Genomic DNA, 20,628 nt, shown 5'->3' with positions numbered 1-20,628 from the left:
CAGATATATGGAAGATGTCTAGCAGAAATGCTGCAGGTGTACCTTTCCAAGTGTAAGAAACAGGATATTCTCCAAAGGGAAAAAGAAACTGGGTTTATAACTGGGTTTTTTAAACTGGGTTTAACTGAGTTTACAAGAATGACAAAACAGCCAATTTGGGCTCAGAATAAACTCTCAAAATCCCTCTATTGAAAATCTCCATCAACAGTGAAGATGCTCTCAGCAAGTTCGCTGATGGAACAAAGCTGGGAGGAGTGGCTGACAGTGCAGAAGGCTGTGCTGCCATTCAGTGAGAGCTAGGCAGGATGGAGAATGGCAGCGAGGAACCCGATGAGTTTCAACAAGAGTAAGTGTAGGTAGGGTTGTGCTCCTAAGGATGAATAACTACATGCATCAGTACAGATTGAGGGCTGCCCTACTGGAAGGGAGCTCTGTGGAGGACCTGGGTGTCCTGGTGGCCAACCAGGTGACCATGAGCCAGCAGTGTGCCCTGGTGGCAAAAAGCCAATGGGACCCTGGGTTGCACTGCACAAAGTATTGCCAGCAGAGCAAGGGAGGTGCTGCTCCCCTCTGCTCTGCCCTGGGGAGGCACAGATGGAGCACCGCGCCCAGTGCTGGGCTCCTCATTTGACAGGGAACTTTGGAGTGTCACAAAAATGATTCAGGGCACAAAGCATCTCCCATGTGAAAAAAGGCTGAGAGCTGGGACTTTTCAGCCTGGAGAAGAGAAGGCTGAGGAGAGGAAATCTCATCACTGTTTTACACATCTCAGGCATGGAAGTCAAGTGAATGGGGTCAGACTCTTTTCACTGGTGTGCAGCAACAGAACAAGTGGCACTAGGCAAAAACTGAAACCCAGTAAGTTCCATACAAACACAAGGAAGAACTTTTTTTACTGTGAGAGTGATAGAGCACAGGAACAGGCTGCCCACAGAGATGGTGGAGTCTCCTTCTATGGAGATATTCCAGACCCGTCTGGATGCCTACTTGTGTGACCTACTGTAGGGAACTGCTCTAGCAGGGGATTGGACTCAGTGATCTCCTGAGGTCCCTTCCAACCTCTGCAATTATGTGATTCTGTGGCATTCCATGTAAAAGCAATCTTAGCTTCTGCTTTCCATGCTGGCTACAAGATGAGCAGCACAAACATTAAATGACTTTCTGTGCAAAGGTGTGTGCTGCTCTCTCTCCCAGTTCAGGTGTTCCCAGAGCACACAATGACCCATGTGGAAACTGTGGAAACTGTCCACATGTGCTGCATTTGCCTGGTGCTGTCTGGAGCCTCCTTCACCAAACCCAAAGTACAAAATCAAAGTCTCTGCTATAACACTATCAAATTTGTTGTTAAAATTCAAGGTGGAGAATAAATCTGTATTTTGACTTCAAATGGGCTTACTTTTTTTCCAAGAGGCTGGGCATCTGTTGCGTCCCCCGTGATGAGCAGATAAAAGGGGACCCTGAATGCAGAATTGATTCTGTTGCCATGGATTTAAGTGCCCTGCAGATGGGGGAACATTCTGGGCTTCAGTTCCTGATTGCATTAGGTTGGAAAAAGTACAAAGCCAGCCAGTACTGTCACTGATTCTCAGTTGTAAATCCAAGTAGAAGTAGACATACATCTGTGGTTGGTATTAACTCGGAAGACAAAGTTCACTCTGAGCAGAGAGTGGTCCTGTAAATATAAGTTTCAGTTCTCAGATCCTCAAAATACAGAAGAGATGAATGGATGATCTTTAATGATATAGGACTCTCAATGCAATTCACAATGAGACCACATGGCCAGGCACCAAACACTGCAGTATGACTTACATCTGAACCTGTCTGCTGGTCCCCATTTTCAATATGCAGATGTGAACAGTTATGCACAGAAGGGAGCCATTGCTCTCAGCACACTCATGAGTTTGACACCCAGGCCTAGGGCTACTTCAAGCCTACTTGAAGGTTAAAAAATATTGCAGTTATTTTTCAGACAAAATACTAGAAATGTTTGGATCAAAATCAGGGAAGGAAGGGATATCAGCCTCACAGACTAAGACAGAAGAAAGTGGAAGTTGAATTAAATTCAACGTGAGGCATACCAAATGTGCAAAGGTAGAGATAGGATCATTTTCTTAAAGACAGTCAGCCAAGGATCTCGTCAAGCTCTGTGCAGAGATCCTGGTAGAGGTCCTGGGCACTCTGTTACACAGTAAATTAAGCTACAGGTTCACCATTGCTCCCTGAAGACTGAACCTTTACAAAGCATATGCTACAAAATAGCAGAATTTCAAATCAAAACCTGGGGAGAATTCATTGAAATTAATGGTGCCACAGGAATTACCTGGAGGGAGAATGAAATTGGATTCCAAAGCAAGACCTCAGTAAGTAGAATCATGTTTTATGGGAGAAAAAAATAATCAGCAATGTTGTGACAAAAAGAATGTTTGTTGAAAGGAATAGCAGTTATCTTGATTGTGGAAAACACAAGCTGGCAATACACGTTCACCTCAGTGAGAAGGTATGGATAAAAAGCATCTCATTTACTTGTTCAGAAGACAGCAACCACAGCTCATAGTGAAGTGCTGCAAGTAACAAGAAGGTGAAAGCTAGAGGAAAACTCATTCAAGTTCAGCAAATTTGCACACAACATTCTTATTACAACTGGTAATCAAAACCCACAGATATTTTAGAGTCCTAAATTAAAAATGAAGAGATTTTTTTTTTTTCAGCTCTCCTTATTTCAGCTTTACCTCTTTGGTAGCTAGTAGTAGCAAGGGGGTCTTATCCAGACATGATGCAGTCCTGGAGAGACATAACTATAATGCTGAGACAGCACTAACAGCCCTGTGACTTTTCCTTTGGGTATTAGAGCCATGGAGGTAACAGAGCCTCTGCAGACAAGGAAAAGGCTAAACAGATGTTAAAGATAATTACTTTAATGAAAAGTAATATTGATTAAAGGATGATGCTAAGAAAGGACAGAAGGAAGAGCAATGCTGGCCGTAGTATCTTCTTTGTTCACTTTAAATAAGCAGAAGTGGGAAAGCAATCACTGAAGCATGAGCAAGCACTGGGAGACGGTTCACACCACAAAAATGTCCACAGGCTCAGCCAATCTGCTAGTGGGGGACAGAACACAAGTGGCATTGGGCTGTTCCTGGTAGCAGCCTGAGAACTATAGCCTAGAGCACTGAATTGTTGCCTACTAGTGATGCAAGCAGGTGAAAAGGGCTCAGTTTGCCAATTATTGTCAGATGCCTAGTGTGACCCCAGCAGAACTGTACTCATTGTTAAAGGTAGAAGAGGGCAGACAGCACAGCATGTGAAGTTTGGGCTAAGAATGTTTTGCAGACTCAAGTGCTAGCCAAAAACTAAGTACAGCTACCCTGAACTTCCTGCTTAACCCATAGCTATGTCCTCAATGCACGTGCATGCATGCAGATCTTTGCCCACTCCACCAGCCTTAGGAGAAACAATACCCAGTGTGAAGTCTCTGTCTTCTTCAGAATGCTCTGCACTGTCATGGAAGGACTGCTTTGTGCAATTTCCTGCAAGCAGCACTTTTGCCATCCAGTAAGATCCACAGATAATGAAGCCTTGGCTACATGTAATGTGTGCTTTCCAGACAGCAGGCACAGCAGCCCAGGATTTGTCTCCCCCGTCACGGGTAATCAGTGTGCCTCAGTTGTTGCTGGCTTTCAGAAGTGGTATTTCCATTCCTTAAATTAGAGGAAGACAGAAGTGAATGAAAATTGGTGGACTGCCAGAGCTGGGGTAATTCTCAGCTGCTCTGGTCTGCACAGGGATTGTTCCCTGCTGCTCAAACATTCTCCTTCTTGATGGCCTCACCATCTTTCCAGGAAAACAAACGATAATTTAAACCACTGTAGATGGTTGTGAAAGACTTGTTATCCCAGGAGTATGGTTATGGTGAAATTAAAGTAGAATCTGCTCTGCAGTATCTGTATTTTCCCACATTTAATCCTAATGCTTTTCCATGTAGCTGCAGAGCTATATCAATCCACTCTGAGATGACTGCATTTGTTCTTTACCCTCTCCAGATCACAGGACCTTCACAGGAAAAAAGGATATTGGTCTCTTTGTCTTGTTTGCCACAATGCTGTCCATCGCTTGGCTCACTATCATCATTTTTAAATAGCTCTAAAAGAGTCTTCAAAGACGAGAGACTTCAGATCTCCCCAAACAGGAGGATATGAACTTAAGATAAGGCTGAACAGAAATTGTTCTCCAGACTCCCAGTGTAACTGAAGAAACAAATGCATTCAGCTTTCCAAGGTCAGGCCATGAACCGTTCCGCTCTCTGACACAGCCTAAAGCTTCTTACTGCTGGGTGGAAACAGATCCTCAGTGCTGTGGCAGGCTCCCGAACTACTTTCCAAGATATTCTCTGCTCAGTGGAAAAGAGTCTGAACTAAAATGGTCATATGCTGTGCTGAACAATGACTTTCTGTACTTCGAGTCTCCAGGTGAGGACAGAGATGGCAATACCTTACATCTCCTGCAATTCTGGTGAGTTCGGATTAAGAAGCTGCACAACTTAAGTATCAAACCACAAACATAACAACCAAGAGATAAGAGATTTTCTCTGTGATACTAAATGGGTGGCACTGAATGTGGTCACAAGTATACAACCAAATGTAGACCTAGAACCCTAAAGGGACTGCAGGAAGACAGGAGGTGGAGAGATGTTTTTCTAGATGTTTCACAGGAAACACACATGTCCCTGCATACAAGCTTCATGGGACAGTTACTGATATTCATTTGGCAAACGCCAACAGCAAATGAACTTGGCATTGCACCTTAGCAGCTGCTGGCTGCCCACAGATTTCTGTAAAAGGATTCACAAGGGTTCACAATCAATGCGAAGTAAACTGTGTTCAGACCATCTACAACAGCTAACGGCACCACCCTGGGACCACATTAGTGAAACCTTCATTCAACAACATTCTTGAGCACAACATGTGCAGGCACGAAACTCTATCAAGTGCCTCCTGAGGAACCCACTACTTCCATTTGGAGACAGCACCTACTCACACGGTGGATCTCCAGAGGCAGCATGGAAGAAGCTCTACATGGTCAACCTGCTCATGCATTCCTCCTGCTGTATGAATTGATCCTATGAGAAATCCACAACAGAAGCAGAGGACATCCTGGGACAGGTTAGGAGGAGCACAGACAGCAGGTCCAGGGGAGCAATTCCCCTCTCCTCTAGGCAATATCATGGCCACATGTGGAATATTGTTCCAAAGGGATAAGGAGAATGTGGAGGGAGGCCTCCTTGGACTCAAAGCTGATGACCTTTGTGACTGCTTCAAGCTGTCCTTGCAAATGCTCAGCTATTTCCTTGTTTCCATGCACTGGACATAGCCCTGATGGTCTCCAGCTCTCAGTTTCTTTTCAGAATGACTGCCTCACTGCTCAGTGCAGAAGAAGACTTTTTAGTGCTCTGTTTGCATCTTGAACTCTCACTTCCATGGCATGTTGAGCCTATTTATCTTGGGTGCTAGTGATCTGAGCAAAATCTTGTAAGGATTTGTGGAACAGATCTCTGAGATGAACTCAGAACAACACTGCATCCATCAGTCCCCAGACTTTGCTTATCAGCTCCTTAGAAAGACTCTGCTAAACAGCAGTTTAATTTCACAAGATATGACCAATGTCTGTTCCTATTTGTAAGTACAGTCATATGGCATCTGTCTGTGGTCCATATATAGTACATTTTCTCAAGCAGTGACCAAAAATGGATGCATATAGAACATAAACATCAGAAATAATTTCCCCCAGTATGGCCCTCAATTCTATATTTTCAGTCAAGGATGTCCTGAGATAGACTTGATTTCTATGCATGCAGTAATCTTTGGCAAATGTCTATTCTTTGAACTTCTCTAGACTCCTCTTAACACCTTGCTACCTTGTGGTTAGCACCATTTAGACAACTTCATTTAGAAGTTGCCATGGCACAGTGGAAGTTTGCTGGGCTCATAACCCAGATGTTGATGGATTGAAACCATCCTGTGCTGCCAACAGCAAAATTACACAACCATGACAGAAGTCCATCAAGCTTGCCCAGACTTCTCAGTTTTCCTTCACCTCTTCTCTTTGCATTTTCTGGGTAACCCGAGAAACTATAAAATCTCTCTTCTGCTCCACAATGCATCTGTTTTGGGGTGAAACAGTTCTGACATCTTACATGGGATGAACAAATAGTTGCTGCCCTTCTTAGGCATTATATTTAGTTTTTATTTGCCTTCCAAGATTCATTTAAGAAATATTTATGGTGAAATCAAACCACTCAGCAACAGACTTGGACAATTCTCAAAACTTCTGTTTGGTCAGTTTTAGGAATGGCCATTGGCACAAATACTACTCTACATATCCACAAACCATTTTGAGTTACTCTTTGCTGTAAATTCACCAGCTCAGTGGCAGTTTCGCTAATTCCAGGCTGGTAAATATTTATTTGATACTGCAGAAAGAAAGGGTGTCTGCTATCCACAGAAGATCTATTTTACATGAGACATGGAAACTCTTTTTGGAGCATTTGTCCTTACAACTTATTTTCTTATAATGGAGTTCATGCCCGTGCAAAGTCAAATAAGAGGAATTTGCATCAATATCATTTCTGCATTCTCTAGTTGTATAAGATTGAAGCTTGTGGCTTTTCCAAGGAAGATGATCTTGCCTCTCCACTGCATCATTGGAAATCTTTCCTATGATTCAAAATTCCTTCTGGTACTGATCTTAGCCTGATTCTTTGTTGGGCTCCAGGGATCATCGCACACAATAAGCGGGAACACCACTGCAGGCAGTGGAGATCACTAGGGGGACAATAATTACTGCCAAATGTGATAGTGGTTTTTGTCCGTGTATCTCTCCATCTGCAGGGACTTGGGATTGTGTCACAGAGTGAGAATAAATCTGAAACAATGCTGTTGTTTGGATCCCTGGCCTAAAGCAGAGCTAGGGATCTTGAGCAGAGTTCTTGACTTAGCCAATCCCTCAAATGTATTGTACTTCTTCCAGTGGTTCGTTGGTTCTGTAAGTCTAGGACTAGGCTATCTGCACATTCACTGAATACTATCCCAGGTCTATACATGTTCATGTGATGGACGGTTTGATAAGTAATTAGCAAACTAAAAAGAAGTGCAATGACACTAGAGAAGCCAACTGTCTTTATCATCAATAAATACACAGAAGGAGAAATATGCCAGGCAACCCCATTTAATGTAAGGATAGTGACTCCATCCTGAAAATGAGGTGCTTAACTGCTCCTACTAAAGAAATCATTCTCTTGTTCTGTAAAGAAGCATATCCTATATTTAGCTTTTAGGAGTAAGTTTTTCTCAGTGATGTCACTTACACTTGGTACTAAGAAACCAGTTTTAAAGGTGCAGAAATGCACCTTTAATCTTTTTGTTAGTGCCACCAGAAGTTATGCACTTTGAGAGACCGCATTTATTCTGCTGGGTAAGACTGTAAGCATGAAAGTAGTGACAACTCAGAACATTCTGAAGTTGCTTGCTGACCAGAGCTACAGATCACTTTCCTAGGGCTATCAGGAATACCCAAACTGAGACCACCACTGTGTCAGTGAGACAAGCCCAGGATGGGGCTGTTTCATGCTGCGTCTGGCACAGTCAGTAAAGTTCTCTGCCCTGGGGTGATGTGCATGGACCAAGACAGAAAAAGCAGGCACCTGATGCCATGTGGGTCCTGCCCAAGAAGGAGAATGCCAAGAAGGCATTCAAGGCCAGGCTGGATGTGGCTCTGGGCAGCCTGGTCTGGTGCTTGGCGACCCTGTACATAGCAGGGGGGTTGAGACTAGAAGATCATTGTGGTCCAGGCCATTCTATGATTCTGTGATTCCTTTTTCCTGACGAGATGCAGCTAACTCAATACATCTGAGCCCTCTCATGAAGGCAATGGAGCAAGAGCCTACAACAAAGGGAAGTCTCATCCTGGACCTCTGGATCTCCAGCTCAGGCTCAAAAACTCTCCCTCCACATCTCCACATACCTTAGGAAGAAATCTCACAAGGACTGCGGACACACTTACAGGGAGCGAAAGCCAAGCTGAGGTGGCTGCCTGACTGCCACTGACACAACTAGCTCACATCAAAATAAACCTTTATGCTTACAGTACAGTTCATAGAATCACAGAATCACAGAATCATAGAATCATAGAATGGCCTGGGTTGAAAAGGACCACAATGACCATCGAGTTTCAATCCCTCTGCCATGTGCAGGGTCGCCAACCACCAGACCAGGCTGCCTAGAGCCACATCCAGCCTGGCCCTGAATGCCTCCAGGGATGGGGCATCCACAACCTCCTTGGCAATCTGTTCCAGTGTGTCACCACCCTCTGGGCGAAAAACTTCCCCCTAATATCTAACCTAAAACTCCCCTGTCTCAGTTTAAGACCATTCCCCCTTGTCCTATGACTGTTCACCCTTGTAGACAGCTGTTCCCCCTCCTGTTTATATGCTCCCTTAAAGTATTGGAAGGTAACAATGAGGTCTCACTGGAGCCTCTTCTTCTCCAAGTTCTGCTAACCCAAGCTATGTAAAAGCTGAGTGCAGGGCATACACACCCTGCAAATTAGCACTGCACACATGCATGGTCAATGTGCTCAAATGCACTCAAAAGCTGCACCTTGGCTATTTCTGGCATGCAACAGTAACCTCAGCTCACTGTAAATCATTAGGAGGGCATTTTGCCAGAGTCCCAAGGTATTGTGGAGAGCTACAGGCAGGCTCCTCTGTGTTGTAAGATAGCAGGTATTCCTCTCAAGATCTATGAGCTTAGACAGTATATACAGGGAAGAGAAAAGGCACCTTGAGGGAGAGAACAGAACTATGCTCATATCAATACACATTTGTTTTCTTTTTACCTTACTTACAACTAGAGATCACAAGTTTTATTTTGCTCACAACAGCAATTCCATCAAAAATTAGTCCTCCTCTCCTGTCAAAAAACCCCTATATCTCTTTTTTTTTTCTTTCATGCGTTATCTCTGTTGTGAATTTGGAAATGGACAACCAAAATGCAAAACTAAAGATTTTGCATTTTTAACAAGTTATTTCAAGTTGTGAAAACTTTCCTTTGTCTGTTGGCCTCTCTGTTTTGACATAAATGCCCTGACATTTAAAAAAAAAAAACAAACTTAGTCATCTCATTTACTTAAAGAGCATTAATGATTAATTACCGTATGCTGGGAGTTTAGTTCCTGTAATTTTCAGCACAGTGAGCCATGGGATCCAAGATTCTCTCATTATTTTTCAGTTTCATACAAGGAAGGAAGAAAAATGCAAAGAAAGCCTTGCCTTCACAAGACTGTATGCATCTACTTTGGTTAATGGCAACTTCAAGACCAAAAACGTCAACATTTTTTTTTTGCAATGCATGTCTATAACATCTTTCATTACATATCTCTCCTTTGTCAGTAATTCTGTTTTTTCCCTTTATTCAGATCTCCAAGCATTTTGTATGAATGATGGTAGGGAAGTCTTCTCTTATTTGTGCAAATATGTTGGCAAGAAACCACAAAGTAGACTTTCCTTTGAAAGAGACTAAAAGTGCAGTTGATTTCCAGGAACTGCATAACACTTTAATTTGGAAAGCAGCATTACTGACTATTTCATTCTTTTTTTTTTTTTCCTTTCATATTCTGAAATAAATTAAACTTCAAATCCAGTTCTTAAAGATTCTGAACAAGACCCTATATATACTACTTTTTATGCTAGACAATCTTTTACCCTGCCAATACTTGCCTTAATGTTTCCTGCCAATAACAAGAGCAAACAGCCTTGGCCAGAAGCTCAAGATTAACCATTTCAAAACACAAATCAACACATGAAGAAAATTTAGGAATGATAGCCCTAAGTCAGAAGCTGTTGCCTTAACACTGTTCCTTCTGTTGGTTGCAGTATTTCTCTTTTCACTTTATGACTAAATACGAAGGTTTACATGTGTGGAGTACAGGGATCTGGATGCAGTCAAGATGTTCTCAAGAAGCAACTGCATCTCAGTGAAAGAAGCTCCAGCCACACCTTTACTGAGGTGCCACACAGCTGATGTACTGTCACCTTAAACTCATTTTAATCAGGTCTTGGAGCTGGAAGACCTACATCCTGCCCAGGGCGGGAGTATGATGGGAGAAGGCAAGAAAACTTTACTAGAATTTGGCCATGCTCTTCCCTGCCATGTTCTTCCTCATTATTGCTAAATGGAGATGCCCCAAAGTTGCCTCCTTGAAGATGGAGAGTCCTCTGTGCATGGACATGCAATTCAGGGGCTTGTAAGGAAAGCCATACTGGATGTGTGGGGAACCATAAGCAACATATGTTGCTGCTTTCACACAACAGCTCTTTGGGTACATGCATGTAGTTTCTCTTGTTGGAGTTGGTTAAATATCCCACAAATTTCTTTTTTCAAGGATCCGCTCTTTATAAAGGCTTGTTTCTAATAGACCTAAAGTAACAGTGAGGAAAAAATTACAACTGATTCTGGTAAAAAAATATATATATATCCTGGTGTTTGTCACACAGAGCATCTGTATATGGACTGATATTTTTGCTGAGTAAATAGGAGAGTTAATAATCCCCACTTAGAGAACAGCAGATGCCACAAGATGCATGTGGCTTGGCGGTGGTTTCACTGTGCTCTGTTCCTACAAGGACTCCAGGTCGATTCAGACTGGTTTTGCCACTGAATGGGACAGCCCTGTGCTCTGCTCACCTCCAGCTGCTCACTCCAGTTGGGCATCATCTTCTCCATAAGAATTCCACCAGCAACACAGATTAGGAAAGTGATGCCAACAGTAATGCAACAGAGGGAGTGGAGTGATGGTGAGATCCCATTATGCAAGGACAAGAGAGCTGATAACAGCTAATAATTAGTATACTAAGATGCTTGCAGAACTGCAATGTCAGGGATCAAATCAGATTAAAATTCTGCTGGAAATCATCTGCTCTGTGAACATCTCAGTGAATTGGAAAAGCGGTGAAGCTGGTCTACATTGTGCCCAACTCCCTCTGACACTAAACATCATCACAGTGTCATTCCAATTTAAAAGGCTGCCAGAGTACAGAATCACAGCCTGTAGCTCCCTCCACAAACGCTGTACCTGAGCTTCCAAGCTGGGGTGCGTGGAGAGTTTAGCTTATTCACACCCCATCAATTCCTCCTGTCTTCTGCAGTCACAGTGTGCCCTTCCTCTCCATTCCCCACAACTCACTGAGATGCTTCTCTGTCTTTTTGCATAGATCAGAGCAATAGAAGAGGTACGATGCATGTCCTTCTTTCTGAAACATTCCGTCTTCATCTATCTTCTCAATTGCAGTGGCCATTTCCTAATTAATGGGCTTGACATAATTAGTTTTGTTTAAAGTCAGGCTATAGCTGAGCCTTTATTCTGACTTGAAAAATAATAAGCAGCCATGAACTTACAGGAAATCACACTGCCAGCAAACAGCTCAGCTGGCTGCAGACTAATCATCTTTTCTTTCCCCTTTGTTAAACACATTCTTGCTCTTGGAAACTGTTCAGTAGTTCATTAAACTAATAATCCTATTCAAATCCTACTTCACAAATGGATTTGTCAGTGCTGTTCCTTTCAGGAGACAGTAATTCTAAATTGCCTCTACTTTAATGGGCTTAAGGACAGATTAAATCACAGCTTTGGCTGTGATTTATTGCTCCACATTATTTCATTATTTGTTATTTGTAAAGGCATTGGTGAATAATACACTTGTTTACTTGCATTTATTTCATTCTTTGCATTTATCTCACACTTTCCCCTTATTAAGGGAGATTGGGAAGGGAACAGAGCAACATTTTCTAATAGAACTATACACAATCCTGCATTTCAGCAGTGGTGACAGCAACAGTGGGTCACCTCCACTGGTGCAGATTTGTACAAGCACGGCATGCAGCTCTTGTTCATCTCTGGTGAAAATGCACAGCTAATGGCGCTGACTATGCTGAAAAATAGCATTTTGTAGCTGAGAATTTGCTCTATCAAACAGTGGTTTTTGCTCTCTGTATCTTGTTTCAACGGAAATAAATGTGAGGCATTACTTTTGAAGTGACCTACATACTAACTGACTATGGCTTCACATAAAGCCACTGGGCACCAAAGCAGAGCAGATATGCAGTGCTGCTTGGGTTTACACAAGGCTTTCCTGGGAAACCCATGGGGAATTACTCACACAGCAGGTATGTGTGCTACATGCAGCAGTAGGAAGGAACACCAAATACATGCTTGCATATTTGATTCCTCCAGAGTTGGTAAACATTTCCCCATATGGCAAGCTGGAAAGAAGTGGAAGACACCTGGGTCATACTTCTTTGTCTAGTTCATGCATGATCCTAATTTCCTGCTGAAATTTAAATCAATCAAAATGTAGAGACAGAGAAATTCCATGGTTCCATCCACTCAGGACAAAAAGAGGGGCACAGAAGAATAATTGGTAGAACAAGAACCAGCTCTAGCTTGTTGAAGTAGGTTGCTTTAAGATCTCTAATGCATACATTCATCTGTCATACTCCACTCTGGGAGCAAAAACATTTCTGCCATGGACAAAATGATCTGTTCATGGCATGTTAACATTATAAAAGGCATTTAAGATCTGGCAGGATAGGAGGTATCAAGCATACTGTATAAAAGGAAAATACATTTTATTAACATGCATTGGCAAAGCAAATCCTTTCAACAAACAAGAAGTCAGCGTTATGGACATCTCTGAAGCTTCAAGTAGAAGGCTTCCACAAAAGAGAAGAGGAAGAGAACTCAGGACTATGTACTGCACCATCATCATTAGATTTGACCAAATACCCATGAAAACTGTTTGCCTCTTTCCTTCCATTCAGTATTGGTCTACAGATTTTTGAACACTGTCACCAAAAACAGAGAGTAATCAGGCTGGGTGGTTGGCCCAGGTCTCACACAATCATCAGGCTGAGAAAGGCAAGGCACCAGTTTAACTCTATGTAATGCAGCTCCACTTCACTGTATTATAGCAAGTCTCAGAACTAAGTCTTAGAAACAAAGATATCTCAAATGAAGGCTGAACTGAAATTAGCGTATCGCTCTAAAAAAAGAAAGTTGTGGGTCTTGGAAAGCAAATTCCAAAGCAAACATCTGAAGTGCTGCCATAAACACTACTGAAATGCACTATGGTTAATTATATTTAGAGGTTCAAAGGTATGTTAGAGGTGTGGATTTATAGGACAGATGATTGCAGTAGTCAAGATATGCCACCTACATATCTACACTATAAAATAACATTAAAATTAAAAAAAAAAAAGAGAGAGAGAAAAACTATCATTTAAACTTGCAGTAATAAAAATTACTGCTCATTCCTTTATTTTACTACTACAGCATTAGCCTTAGCCTGTGAGTAAACCAAACCTTAAATTATTACTTTTCTGATTGTCCCAAAGAAAAGTAATAAATGTGGTTAGACAGATCAGGGAAGATGCTCAACCACAAGTGCACCTCTCTACATTTGTTTCTAGACAGAACAGGATCAGGTACTAGCAGGGTTCTGGGAACCTACAGAAGCAGTGAGTCTGTAACTCTGCAGGGGATGGCTTTCACTGGTTGACAGCCCCATCCACCCATCCACACCAGTACAGTTGGTGACATCTGTTGCTGTATTCTCAGCCCAGGAGAACACTACTTGAAACATCATTCTTCAGTAGATTTCTCATCTCAAGTGATTTTTACATCTGCTTGTAAAAAAAAAGACTTTAAACAGACGGTTCACTGATGGGCTGGAAATCCTGAAGGAGAGATTTGGACACAGAATATGTGAGACTCTCAGGGTCACTTGACACAGAGCATGGGAAGTGCCTGAGGCAAGAGCCCAGCCACTGTGCTTTGGCAGTGCTCCCTGCATTGCCCACCATCATTCTCTCCCTAACAACAGACTGCCCTCCCAAGGGCTGAGAAACAATGAATCTTCAGCTATCTTAATTTATATTTGCTTAGATGTCATTAAACAGATCTTGCACCTATCCTAATGGAGCTCTTTTTCTTCCTACAGCAATTGCTTCAGAGGGCATTAGGAAAGCAAAGGGAAACCCAAAGGACCAGTGGTGTGGTCCTTAGCTCTCACCAGGGGATTTGGAGCCAGACTCTTCGGACCTGATCCCAATCCTGCCTCAAACTTACTGTGTGGCCTTCAGTTGCTTACACAACAGATAATTTAGCACTGCTTTACTTCAGTGTTGGCCAACCAATGCCTGAGGCTTCAGAGAAAAGTTTTCAGAAGTCATTTCTAACTTGGGACCTCAGGCTCCATTTTTTAAAGCATGTGACATTTGGATGCTTCAGGCCCACAGAAAGTCAGGAGAATTTAAGCTCTATGTCATTTTTGAGAAGAGTGTCTGGTTACCTAGGTCCCTGAGTTTCATAAGATCACTGGCATCTAGTGACCTTCCCTCAGATCCTGTAAGGAATGGAAATACCATTTCTATGCTCTGCCCTTCCTTCTTCCTCACAGGGCTACACAAGTTAAGATAATCCAGGAACACATGAACTAACTCCATTTCTTTCTATCTGCATTATGAAAATTGTGATCAATCACCTCTAGCCCTGGGTAGCCAGAGTCTCTGGTCTGGCAGATTGTCATCTTATCCTTTGCAAGAAATGTCCTTCATCCCTTTAATCATAAAGATTTGGAATGTTTTATCTGAATGGACTCAAAGATACCTGAAAGAATCACAGTAGAAGTCCTTTTAGATTTTACTGGGAGATACACAGGGTAGTCCAGCTCTCTAAGAGAGCTAACAGCCACTTTTGGTAGCTAGTTTTGAGAAGACCAAACCCCTAGGACAGCCGTTGTCCATCATTTCCAAATCCACCATAGCAGAAACAAGTGGCCACACACTTCTGAATTCCATGAGCAAATGTTGCAAGCACCGTGGCCCTGCCTGTTGCAGCTCTACTGCCAAGCTCTGGGTTCCAGCTCCAGCCCAAACATGCACATTTGATTGTCTGGGCTGAAAGCATGGTGCTCCATCCCATTCAAGAAGCATTCCCCAGCAAGTTCTGGAGGACTCTGGCACGCTCCAAACTTAGCGCGTGTATCACGTTCTGCTCTGTTTCTGCCCACTAACACAGGAACACTTTCCAAGAACTACAGCCAGGCAGACTTAAAATAACCCAGAATCAATTCTAGGGCCAGGAACCATCTTGAGAACGAGCAAATAAAGCTGAGCTCCAGCGCAAGCTTCAGTATTCTTTAGCTGAGACCCATCTCCCTCCTCAAGTGAAAAATCCTCACTGATGCAGCTCTCATACCAATTTTTCTACAGACGAGGCCACAAGCCCCAACTTTACTTCACAACAGATGACTTAGCATGTACACTCACCCATTAGCAGTGGTAGAGAGAACAACTATCAGTGTAAAAGCAGCCAACAGTATAACACACAACATCAGTTGGCAGCGTGACAGGGTGACTCCTGGGTCAGAACCCCAGTCAACAACATTCTCAGTGGTGATGGAAAGACCAGCCAGAGCCATCCCTCCAGGTTAATGCCCAGGATTCTTCCCACCTGCAGGCAAGATGTTGATGACTCCTCGCAGTACTCATGCATGAGCCCAAAATTGCTGTGATCCACTGATCAAAGCAGAAGAGTGCTCAGTGCACAGCACTCTATTCACACAGCAGTCTGGGTTCTCTGCCTGCTTTGCTATTCCCCGTGGCAAGAACTGTCCTCCTACCCTATGTCTGCAGAGCAGATTCCTTCCCGAGCTCAAGGAAAGGGCAGAAAAGCAATTCTGTAGGCATGCTACTATGTGCTATAATAATAAACCAAGTTCTGCTTTATAAAATAGAAATGAACATTAAACATACCCTCGTAAAGTGTCTTGGCCTCTTCTTCTCACTCTGTTTGCTGGCTGTCTTTCCTCATAGCCTGCAAATCTGTCTGTCTGCAAGTCCCCTTCATATTGACCCTGGGCTTGTTCCACATACAAAACTGCTGTACATCCCAGCATGAACCTGGCCAGCCACAATACCCCCATGATGGCACGGATTCCACGGTTCCCGGCTGCCCCGAAATCTTCTTCCAGCTGGAGGGTCCCTGCTGCCTTGGTGGAGGATGGATTTTTGCAGCCGCCCTTAAATGCCAAGGTGCCTTCCTGCCGTTCGCTTTCTAGAAGCAAAGACAGAAGAAAGGGAAACAAAAAAGCGTTCTCAAGGGCTTTCACGTTTTTAAAATGACTGTTCACCCCAGACTGCCCCTCCCCAGAGTTGATACAGTGAGGTCATACAGTCACAGTGAGTGTGGCTCCTTGTACATGCAGCCAACATGCTCACAATGTCATTTCCCACCATATCATTGCCAAAGCCCTCCTTTCCCAAGAGGTAGGAACCAACGATCTCCAAGACTCATGATTCTGCCCTTGCATCCATTTTCCTGCCTTTCTGGTAGGGAAATGGAGTGACCATAGAGCATCTGTCCTGGAACCCCCTGGTATCAGGTTATGCTACTGAATTTGGCACAGTACCTGAGTTCAGAGGAGCAATACGAGATGCAGAGCTATGAAATAAGAGGAGACCAGCACTTCAAGGAAGAGCGGATCCTGTTTATAGATCTACTTCCCAGGCCCCACTGTATTCTATTCTAGCCAGGCCAGGGCACGGAATAGAGATCAGTTGCTTGCAAACAACTTTCAGATACCTGGAATTTTGAGCAGTCAGAGGAAATGCTAGAAAACACATCAGAGGGGCATGTATGCCAGTGCTGAGGTAGGCAAAAGCGTCACTGTGGGCTGGAGGGGGACGTAAAACTGTTATCTGAGGCTAGAGGATGAAGAGAGTCCATTAAGCTAAGCCTGGTTTCCACAATGGTGAAGGGACAGAGAAAAAGGCAGAGGGCTGAGCATGCTGGGAGGTGTGCAGGAGCAGAGCCCATGGCTGCCAACACACCTTGGGGTGAGCGCAGCAGGGCCAGCTCTCCTGGGCTACAGGCCTGCACCTGAGCATCGAGCAGGGCCCACCGCCAGGGTTTTGCCCTGAATCACACCAAGACAGCCCCGAGAGATATTCTGCCCCATGCAAGCCTGTGTGGACCAGTCCTGATGACCGGAGCCACGCTTCCTCCCCCGGGGCACAGTGATGTAGGGAGACATAAGGTCCTGTGGGCATGCTGAGGACACTGCCCTGGGCCAATAGTGCAGTGCTGTGGAATGAGCCCTGAGGGGCGGACAGAGGTCACCTCCTGCCATGGGGCACTGAGGTCATGAGGCACAACGGTCTCTGGAGCAGCTCTATTTCAGTCCTTGCCACCATCTGGGTCTGATGTGGCACTGAGAACACATGAGAACGCCCTAGGGCCTGGGGCACAGCTCCCGGTACCACCCAGCCCCAGGAGGAGCGATTTCGGGCCTCGGGGACGCCCCAGCGCCGGGAGCGCGGCCCGGGCCGAGGGCGCAAGAAGCGGGCGGGGCAGCGAGGCGGGATCGCGGCGAGCAAAGAGAGCCCCGGGGCTGTGCGGAACGCACCACAGAGATCCCCAGACTGCACCCCCCTGATCCTACGCCTTCGTATTCCTCCGCCAGCCCGCGCTGCCCCTCCCATTCCCCACATCTCCCGGCCCCGTGCTGGCACGTCCAAATGAGAGCTCAGCTCCTCTGCTTCCCGCCCCCACGCTCCGGGGCCGGGGTCCCTTCCTTCCTCCTCCCGGCCGGGGGAGGGTCAGCAGGCAGCTCTCTCCTCCGGACTCCGACGTGTGCTTTTCTAGGGACGGGTCCCACCGGCCTCCCCTCTCCACCCAGAGTGGAAATATCTGGGAGAGACAGGGCCCCTCAACTCCCCCTGCCCGTCCCCCCAGCTGTCCCGCAGCAGCACGCGTTCCTGCTGCAGCCCAGTCCCACAGCAGGCACGGTCACCCCAGACAAGGCAGACAGTGAGCATGAACCGAAAAAAAAACAACCAAAAAACAACCGAACCAACCAAACAAACAAAAAACACAAACAAACAAACAAAAGAACACTCAAAATAATAGTAATAACAATATAATAAACCCTCCCAGCTTTAGAGCAGTGTCCTAGCTGGGAATCTCAGTTCTTGAGGGCATGCATTTTTCAGGCTCTTAATGTTTCAAATGCAGTGAAGACGGAGTGGGAAGGAAAAGGCAGGGCTGGGAGCAGAGGCAGAGACAAAGAAACGGCCCTTCCTGCAGCAGCCCTGCGAGCTCTGCTGCTGCCTTGCTGCACATGCCTGTGCCGAAGGCTGGGATGTGATTATCTTCAGCAGGACAAAAGGGAGAGCGTTTACTTTCTTCCCAGAGCTCTATAGGTGGCACACACATGGAAAAGAAGTCATAGAAAAAAAATCATTTTTTTTACACTTCGAGAGATTTCCAGCTTTCATGCGGAAACTTAAACTGAAGGAACTCCATTTCCTCACAGAGAACTGAGAAGCATGACAAATGATCGATACATAGGCACGTACCATGAGAGCATTGACACAGTTCTTACTGAGAGTAAGGAAAAGTCATTTTACACCATCAAAAGAGAATGTTAAGAAAGGCTCAAAAATTACTTTGAGCTCTGAGAAATTCCATCAAGCACCACTTGTAAGAATTGCACTGGCAAAGCAAAGAGAATCAATCACTAAATCAGGCTTAAAACTTAGCTGCAAGTTTGGAAGGAATCGGGAAAGGCATCTCAAAAAACCATGTCTCTGAGTGTGCAAATTAAATTAACCCCCCAAAAATGTGCAAAACACAATAAAATACAGTTAGGCAAACAAAGAATTGCGAAGTCGATTACAGATAGAAAGAAATCGGATCTTAGCTATACAGGTCTGGATTTAGTCTGAAACTGTTTAAATACCTTTACGTCCTGGAACTGGTGATGTGCCCAGAGCTCCTTTGTTTAGTGGAGATCTGGGCAGAAAAGAAGGGAATAAAACCCTCACCCTTGAAGGAGAGAAGAAAAGGTACAGCCTAATCCAAATTGAGCAGGGGGAGGGCCTTGCGGCGGAGGAAGGGGTGCAGGAGGAGTGGGAGTAGCAGGAGGACAACCCTACCGCATTCTTGAGCCAAAAGTTTTTAACTTCAAGGAGGGGCTGAGGCAGGGAGGGGGGAGAGGTTGGATTTAGCGTTTGCATGCAGATGTGGTTATCACCTAGCCGTTCCTCTTGAGCGCAGGGCTCCTTGGCTCACTTAATTAGTGAGCGCTTTCAGTTCAGCTGGACGCAGTGACTCCTTGTCCCAAATTTAGGCTGGAGCTGCAGGAGGCAGAAGGGCATTAATAACAGTGACTTCACATCAAAAGGTTTGGTTAAAAAAAAAAAAAATCATTTTCAATTTGGGACTGGTCCTTCATCTCGTTTTTGAGAAGCGATCGCGTGCTGAGACGAGCAGAAAGAATAAAAAGGTTTCAAGTAAAACAGTTTTCTTGCTGGTTGTTCTCTTGTACAGCTAATATAAAACAAGGCGAGACAGAGGACTTGAAGGGTAGATGACACAGCCTAGGACCTTCACACTCAAATTTACCTCGTCTCCAAAAGAGAAATTCTTTGAAGTTACAAGCACTTCCCCAAGGTTAATAAATAATAAATGTACGACGACCTTTGTTTGAGTATCAGATCTGAATCTAATTCTGCTCTTTGGCACTGTGCAGAAATCATCTCTCTGTCTCTTGCTTAAGAACCATTACTGATGTCTTCTCTTTATACGGAAAATGCAATGCACATGTTCCTCCTCCTCTTTGAACTGTCTCTGCTCCGTGCCGCTGCACACCATCAGAAGGAAGTGCAGTCCCCACGTGTGGATGGATGACATGCCAAAGTCTCCCCGGAAGCCTCAAATCAAGCTGTTTGTTAGGTCAAAGATGTTCAGATAAGTCTGCACCAAACGGATCCCAAAAGGCTGTGCACAGCACACACGTGAGGATGCTTCCGCATTGTCCTGCCATGTGGCTCAGAGCTCAGTTACCTTTTTACACGCAGCAGATGAGGGCTCAAACACAGCTCATTTCACAGGGGTGCAGAAATTCCAAGGCAAACCCAAGCTGACAGGGAGATTCAGCTCTTCTCCTCCTGCCCCTCTTTGAAACATCCTCACTGCCTTTTTTGTTCTCTTCAGTTTTCCTAATCAACCCCCTGCTAGCTTTATAGAAGTCAGAATGATGCTCAGCCTAATTAACAACAAACTTGTGGAGACTAACAGGGAAAAGGCAGACCTCATTTTCACCAGCAGCCAATAATGGAGCATTTCAAGGAATGCGGCTCTACCACCAAGTCTGCAGTGTTTTGTAGAGCTCAACAAGATACGAAAACTATTTCCTGGGCCTAATCCTGCAGTACTTTCTCCTGTTAAAATAAATGTGAACTTTACCTGATTGAGAAGAGCAGAAGTGGGCCCTCAAACAGAGCAGCACAGCAGTGGGAGCACAAGAAAATACGTTTCCCTTGCTAAAAGACAGCAAGTTGGTGACAACTGTTGATGCAAAATATTTTTTGTCATTCCAGTCTAGTTTAAGGCTTCCTAACTCCTTCATTGTCTTCATAACAATGTCTATGTGAGTATTGGGTATTTAAAGGTGCTTTGGCACATAAAAGTACACACAGGGTCTTTGCTATTTACAGAAGTTCCCAGAGATATATC

General features: G+C 44.4%; 1 protein-coding gene across 1 annotated transcript in view; it reads right to left on the bottom strand.

Annotated features, from left to right (window-relative positions):
• The window catches only part of FBN3 (fibrillin 3), a 123,859-nt gene extending 104,962 nt beyond the window's left edge, over nt 1–18,897 (bottom strand). Inside the window, exons 1-2 of the mRNA XM_418173.8 lie at nt 18,851–18,897; nt 15,864–16,164 (exon numbers count right to left, since the gene is read on the bottom strand). Coding sequence (XP_418173.7) covers nt 15,864–16,033 — 170 coding nt within the window. The 5' untranslated portion in view covers nt 16,034–16,164; nt 18,851–18,897. The remainder of the gene's footprint in view (nt 1–15,863; nt 16,165–18,850) is intronic.
• Between the last annotated feature and the right edge of the window lie 1,731 nt (nt 18,898–20,628).

Source organism: Gallus gallus, chromosome 28 (genome assembly GCF_016699485.2).
Source record: "Gallus gallus isolate bGalGal1 chromosome 28, bGalGal1.mat.broiler.GRCg7b, whole genome shotgun sequence".
In the NCBI taxonomy this organism is placed as follows: domain Eukaryota; kingdom Metazoa; phylum Chordata; class Aves; order Galliformes; family Phasianidae; genus Gallus; species Gallus gallus.
This window is presented reverse-complemented; position numbering and strand designations above follow the sequence as displayed.